This window comes from Alosa sapidissima, chromosome 16 (genome assembly GCF_018492685.1).
Source record: "Alosa sapidissima isolate fAloSap1 chromosome 16, fAloSap1.pri, whole genome shotgun sequence".
NCBI lineage: Eukaryota > Metazoa > Chordata > Actinopteri > Clupeiformes > Clupeidae > Alosa > Alosa sapidissima.
Genome location: NC_055972.1, coordinates 19315475 through 19322974, shown reverse-complemented (window position 1 = coordinate 19322974; position 7500 = coordinate 19315475). Strand labels below are relative to the sequence as shown.

At 44.4% G+C, this 7500-nt stretch overlaps 1 protein-coding gene across 1 annotated transcript in view; it reads left to right on the top strand.

The window, feature by feature from the left end:
* calm2a (calmodulin 2a (phosphorylase kinase, delta)) overlaps positions 1 to 6377 on the top strand; it is a 7101-nt gene extending 724 nt beyond the window's left edge. Inside the window, exons 2-6 of the mRNA XM_042065598.1 lie at positions 206 to 236; positions 3787 to 3930; positions 4285 to 4391; positions 4946 to 5081; positions 5297 to 6377. Of these exons, the coding sequence (XP_041921532.1) occupies positions 206 to 236; positions 3787 to 3930; positions 4285 to 4391; positions 4946 to 5081; positions 5297 to 5325 (447 nt within the window). The 3' untranslated portion in view covers positions 5326 to 6377. The remainder of the gene's footprint in view (positions 1 to 205; positions 237 to 3786; positions 3931 to 4284; positions 4392 to 4945; positions 5082 to 5296) is intronic.
* Positions 6378 to 7500: the final 1123 nt, after the last annotated feature.

The following is a 7500-nucleotide window of genomic DNA, read 5'->3' as shown; positions in this document are numbered from 1 at the left end:
ATATGAGCATCCCGGCATACAGTCGGGAAGAGCCGGGAGAGTTTGTTGATGTCGTTCGTTCTTTAATCCCTGTGCGCACGTACCAGTTTTCCGTATTTTACATGTCTTGCACAGAAATACGTCATTAGACATGAGGACCACTGCCCTGCCTGAAGCTATTGGGTGGAAGCGTTGACGTTCTCTCTTTTTCTCTGTTTGTTCGCAGGCTGATCAACTGACAGAAGAGCAGATTGCCGGTAAGATTGCGCTTCTTCCCCTCTCTTTCTCTCCCTTTTTGTGGAACCGTGTATGGCACATGGCCGATGGTGTGGATTCCCGTGGTTCTCCCCCCACCTCTCCTTCTCCACCCCTCCCACTCTCTCTTCCCTCCCTCCGCGTTGGATTTATATTTTCGCCTTTTAAGGCTTTCCTTAGGACAGACAGTATTGAAACGCCTGAATGAATGGGCTGGCTGTAGTGAAGGTAGCAGAACAGGCCTATAAAACAGGACGTGTACTAACGATGGGAACGCCTTCCTGCCAATGCTTTGCATTTTATTGCAAATTATTTCTCCTAGGTTTCCCAGATATCACCCTCTCTCTCTCTATCTCTCTCTCATCCTCCTTTTTCTCTTTGTCAGTAGTGCTTCTCCCTCTCTTTTTGTGCCTCCCAGACAGTGATGGTACTTTGGACCGGCTATTCCCTCTGTAGCTCTTAGTCATGTGTGCAGGGTGTGCCCGTTTCAGAGCCCAGTTCCAGTCAGCAGGGCAAACGCCTCTGGGCCAAAATACCCCCTCCCTCTTCCCAAAGCCTCGCCCCCTCCACCCCCACCACCACGGTCCACAGTTGGACCCTGACTCTTTTCATCAGAATCTGCTTTTTAAGCAAAGGCCATTCACTGGGAGCTTGTTGTTTGGGCCGTGTGATTCCGGAGGGGGGAGAGATACACAAAAGTGTTTCACGTGCCATTGCAGCTACGTCTTTATTCCCTCTATCTTTCTCACTCTCTCCCTCCATCCACCTCTGTCTCTCTCTCTCTCTCTCTTTCTGGCAGGAGGATATGAGGTCACAGCACTGAGGCCTAGCACTCTGAGAATAGTTCTGCCTCGTTGTGCTAGAATGCAAATAGGCGGGCCGTATCACCAGAAAAGATTGGTGGCCTGAAAGACACCATTTTACACCATGGCACCAGTGAACATCAGAATGTTCTTCTGTTTTCTCATACTGGACTTTGACTGTCCATCCTGATTTCTCCGTGGTGGTTGATGTCCAGCCTTTATGACAACTCTGGTCTATATAAAAGAGTTATGTAAGAGTTACAGTAATACACACTGGAGGCTGATGTCCTCCCACAGCCCTTCAACAGTGGGTAGTGCTTCAGCGATGCAGCAGCCTGTTTTAATGGTGTGCTCTCGCAAGCCAGAATGTTGGAGGAGTCTTAACACCCTCTGATAATAATAGTCGTCTCTTTTAATGGTTTCGGGGCTCTTTTAGACAGACCAGTCTTGACACTTAGGATGTGAGGGAATTTACTGTGGCGTGTAGGAAACGGTGAACTAATGGCGTAAGAGAAAGCTCTGGGGGAAGGAAATACGGGCTCTTTTACAAGAGCTGGGAGAGCGGCTCCCCTGGCAGCGCGACGGTTGCCGGGCGATGTGGAGGATTGTTTATTTTCTGAGCTGGGCCCGTGCCCGAGGCGGCGGCGCGGTTGGGACTGGGCGAGGGCGCAGCTCGCATGTCTCTCAAGACCCGGATGAGGTCACACGGGCAGCGAAGTGGCCACCCATAGGGCTGGCCCCTGAAGCCATGGTGACACGTCGCTAATAGCAACCCTCGTGAGGTCACAGCCAAAATGTGGATCCAGAAGAAGCTGTGAGGTCAAAGAACAGGGCTGCGCCTTTCTGATGTCACATTGGTGCAGGTTGTTACAGTAGGCCCAGAGCTCTGAGTATGCCTACACAGCTTCAATATACCATCCTGCATTCTATTCTATTCTATTATATCTGTATAATAATGTGCTTGTAACAATATCAGTTGTAATACTTGTGCATGAATGGGATTGGATTGTGATATTTATTTAGACTTTACACTATATTTAATTCTATACTAACATTAACTGGTTGCAAATCATTTCCCCCCAAGGGCAGAGCTGGCAACGTCGAATTATCTTATCACTGAGTTTCAGTCAGATAGTGGAGGGCCTGAGTCCCAAATAGGCTAGTGTAGCTCATGTCATTTCACCCATGCAGTATCTTAGCTGGATATTGGCTCATTCAAAGCTCTTTGTAAACACCAAAAATAAATCAATACTTGGTATATGATACTGTTACTATACAACACACGTATACTATGCTACATCACGCATTCTATATCCTTGTAAAGTAGTTTTTGTGGCTGTCTGCATTTTGTCGGCCAGCCCAACTTCCAAAGCAGTTGTAGTGATGACAGTGTGGGGACAAGGTGGTCAGTTGTAACAGTTGTTATCGCTGACTGTTTCACAATGCACAGGCCATCGATTGACACAGCAGTCCCTAAAGTGGAAGTTGTGTGTGGAGGATATATCAAGTTTCATGGAGTGAGAAAGAGAGAACACAGTACACATTTTCTCAACTCAGACTACAGGTGTCTCCATTTCTTGAGAGAGAGAATTGTCAAGCACTCAGACCCCATCTCTTACTCAACTCCTCAAAGACATTAGCCCTTTTAGTGAAGTGTGTCCGTGTTGTGTGTGCGTGTGTGTGTGTGTGAGTGTTGTTGCACAGGCTATTTATACATATCTCTGTGTGAATAGGCTTATCTCCAGTCCCCTAACAAACACAGGAAGCCCTTGTGAGTGACTAATGAATCATACAACTGGAAGGAGAAGTGTGCATACGTGTGTGCAAGGATGTGGGTAGGAGTGTGTGTGTGTGTGTGTGTGTGTGTGTGCAAGTGTAAGTGGGGTCATGGTTGTCAAGACTCCTGAGTCCACGGTGGGTTGCACAACACCATGGCGCCCTGTAAAACAGCCAGTCCCTCTAACGCTCCTAGCAACCGTTGACTCATTCACACACACACACACACACACACACACACACACATACACACACCACCCTCTGGCATGACTTACATACCTTGTTTTGTGGTTGGCCCAGGCTTTCTTCACACCTAGCCTCCATCAGTAGACACCCCTGTCTTGAGTAAGAAAGGGAGACAGAGTGCCGCTGGAAGTCTATCATTTCTGCTTTGCTTTGACAACCAGTGCTCATGCCCACTGTGTGTGTGTGTGTGTGTGTGTGTGTGTGTGTGTGTGTGTGGGTGTGTTCCAAGGGTGTTGTTGGCCATGTTAGTGCTCTGGAGCATTTGACAAGAATTTCTTCCCCATGCCCACCTCTCCCTCCCTCTCTCTCCCTCCCTCCCTCTCTCTCTCTCCCTCCCTCCCTCCCTCTCTCTCCATCTCTCCCTCTTCCTCCCCCTCTCTGACTCCTGGCTATTTAAGTGGTTAATTAATAGCCTGGCAGTGGCAGTGAGTTTGGGCTGTTTGCTTTCTTTCCCTACAGCCTTCAGGGATTCATATCAAACCCATCTGCTCCCTGTTACTGTATAGTTCACTTCACAGGCCTTTCTTGTGACTAGGTTCTTTCAGTACAGGTTGTACAAATGGATCTTAAGATTGTCAACCGTTCTAAGAATGGTGTCAGACATTCTTTTGTCTTCATTAATAGTGTTATGTTGAGGGCATAGCATCAATGCTTTCGGTTGCCATGTTTGTTTTGTGTGCTTCACCATTCATCATCTTCCTCTCTCTCTCTCTCTCTCTCTCTGCAGAGTTCAAAGAGGCATTCTCGCTCTTTGATAAGGACGGCGATGGCACCATCACTACTAAGGAGCTGGGCACAGTCATGCGCTCTTTGGGACAGAACCCCACTGAGGCTGAGCTGCAGGACATGATCAACGAGGTGGACGCTGACGGTGAGTGTGTGTGTGTGTGTGTGTGTGTGTGTGTCTGTATCAAATATAGTTGATACAAGTATAATACTCTGGTCATTCTCTGTATGTGTGCTATATTACTAGTGTACTACTTTGAGCATTACACATTCAATTCCATTCAAAGGTGCTTTATTGCCATGACAAATGGTTAGACATACACATCGTCAGACAATACGATACAATACACATTCTCATACACTTACTAAGTTCAGAAAGACACATAAGAGCTTTTTGTTGGTATTTACACTGTACATAGACCCTGCACAGCCATGGCTATGTACTTCAGTGTCTTGAGTCGCGTTGAGTGTTTTAATGCTCACCTGTTTTCTGATGCAGGTAATGGAACGATAGATTTCCCAGAGTTCCTCACCATGATGGCCAGGAAGATGAAGGACACTGACAGTGAGGAGGAGATCAGAGAAGCATTCCGCGTCTTTGACAAGGTACTCACTACACTCTGTGTGCCTGTGTGTTTGTGTGAGTGTGTGTCTTTGTGTGTATTGTGGTGTGTATTGGATGTGTATAACTGCTGAACATGTTAGGATGTTGCTGTACCAGACCAGTTATGCCACAGGACCAGTCTGTTTTCCCCTCCTCACATACCCATTTAGAGCCTAAAGGCCCATTCAACTATAAACAAATATCGTTCTCGTTAATATGAATGACAACGTTCACACATAAACTATAACGATAACGACATGAAGAACGATATCGTTGGGGATCACTTTCAGAGCGATTCTGAGAACGATAAAAAGCTAATAGCCAATCAGAACACATCAAATTTTAGCCGTCACATTCATTAAGACAAGGAGAGACTTTGTTTATCGTTGTTCAGTGTGAACGCTTTTATCGTTATGATTATAGTTATCGTTATCGTTCTTGGTGTGAATGGGCCTTTACAGTGTGTTTATGTGTACATATATTTACATGAATGCCAATGATTTGCGCTTAAGAGCAACATTCTGAAGGTGTATGTGTGTGTGTGTGTGTCTCCCAGGACGGTAACGGCTACATTAGCGCTGCTGAGCTTCGTCACGTGATGACAAACCTGGGCGAGAAGCTGACGGACGAGGAGGTCGATGAGATGATCCGAGAGGCCGACATTGATGGTGACGGCCAGGTCAACTACGAAGGTTGGTGACCAATCTGTCTGTTTTTACTACCTGTAAAATAGGTTATAGACGGCATATTTTCCATATATCTGTTGATATTGGCAACAGCAAATATATGAATATGTACATTATAATATCGTAATAACTGTGAATATGTATCAGTGGTGATTTGTGTATCAGTTGTGACTGCTTATGATCTAAAGTTGGTCTCTCTCTTTCTCTGTTTCTTTCCACAGAGTTCGTACAGATGATGACGGCGAAGTGAAGGCCTTGTATAGACGCTCGCTCTTCTATAAATCATTTGCCTTTTTTCCTTATTTTTGGTTTAATTTATCTGTAAACCGTTAAGCCCCAACTAACCCCATCCTTTCCTCCTCCTCTTCCTCATCTTCCTCCTCCTCCTCTCCCCTCCCTTGTCCCTTGCCCCTACTGGCTATCCAGAGGAACTGCATGTAAACCGCATAGGATCACAGTCTTCATGTCCCTTTTATTTATTTATCTTTTTATTTTTATTTTTTGCTGTCGTCGTGGTTTTTTCCAGAGTGGCGGTGTGCCTGAGCGAATCGGGCGCCCGCCTGGGCGAAGGGGGGTGGGGTTGCGGTGACACTCGGAGATCGTTTGGTCATGTCTGTTGGGAACCCCTCCCGCCGCTGCGTGGCAGTGATTGGAGACCTGTCAGCAGGTTGTCACACCGCTGGCATGGAAACGATGTAGAGGAGTTCCTCTCTGCATGGATCTTGGATCATGGATTTAAAAAAAAAAAGCATATACAGTATGGAAAAATCTTCTTCTCTCAGCATTGCACTAACTGCAAAAAGAAAACAAAAAAATGAAATGAAATGAAAAAGACGAGTGTGTCATCTTAAGCACTCGAACAGAAACTCTTTTTGTATCTGCTGTTATATACTAGAGAACTACTTGTTTGAATCTTGTTATGCTTTTTGATGTTTTAATTTACTTTTCTGTTAATGTTTTTTTTTTCTCTTTGTCTTTGTTTCTTTTCTTTATCTCCTTTCCTTTCTTTCTCTTGCTTTCTTTCTTTCTTTCTTTCTCTTGTTCTTTCTTTTTTAAGCTTAAGGCATAGCGATGCCTCAGATAATTCATTCCAAGTTGTATATTTTTGTTTTCCAATAAAATTTACAGTTTACCCAGACTGAAAAGTTTTCTTGATATTAGAAGCCTGTGTTTTTTTCATTGCGTGATGACACAGCAACGTGAATATTTATGTATCTGGATTTGCATGTACCTCTAAACTGGTTTGATTTCACACTATTGACGTGCTGACCGCATTGATAAAAAATGATTACAGTACCATAAGCTGAGCTGGCATTGGTGTGCTTTATTTTCTGTGTCACTTAGGTGTTTTTCGTGTATCATGTTACCATGTCTTACAAGAGATATGAAGTGCAAAGTACTCATTCCAGAGACATCCAGTCTCATCCAAAATGTTAAAGTACCTAAACTATTTAGCACTACATTTTAAGAGTAAGATTTTTCATAGGTTGTTTGCCATTTCATATGGCCTGTTACTCACTGAACTGGCTAGTTGTCTATCATGTAACCATTATTCTATAAATGGCTATTGGTATGAGGCTTTGCTTACAGTAAGAGTGTAAGGTTTTAATAGATGATCCATTTCACCCAGACACAATATTAAATTGATGGTGGTCCACTCTGAAATAGACAAGAGCCGTCCATGAGCGTTCTGAAGGGGAACTACCAATTGAATGATAATGTACAATTGTCATTGTAATTGCAAAGATATTGACCCTCCTAAAGGAAGCAAAAGTAACAGTCTGGAGGCAGAGGGTGTCAGAAACAAGTCCACATTATGTTCGACTGTTGTACAAGACCTAGACTATTCAGAAGAACAAGTTGACCCCCCAATTGTCATTTTATAATTCAGTCTGACTGTTTTTCACAGGCCAACAGACAGACATCACATTAAGTTACAGGGTCCCTTGACACTGACTGATCCCATCATGGAGTTAAATTATGCAAGGTTATCCAGACTAGATGAGTTGGGGTGGTCCATTACAATTTCATGCATAGCAGGGCAATGCTATTTTAATTAGCTTTTTACAAATTCAAGTGATTAAAAAAAAAAAGGCTTTCATTTATTTCACATATGTGATTGTGATTGACTCCAAACTACCCGTGACCTCAGCATTGCTGTCACCTACCCTACCAGCTGGTGGAAGGAAATACTTATTGTAGTGGGACATGCCATGGTAATGTGAGAGGTGGCTAGTAGAACATGTATTTCATTTGAAAAAATCCCTAACTTCCCTCAAGTCTATTTTCCCCTAAGCAGCCCTCAACAACGCAGTAGGCCTACCTAAAACATCCGAAACAGAGTTCTGTCTATAGTGTGAGGTTTCGCCTAGGCCTACTGGAACGATGACGCATACATCTTTGTCCTCCAGTGAATGACCGAAGC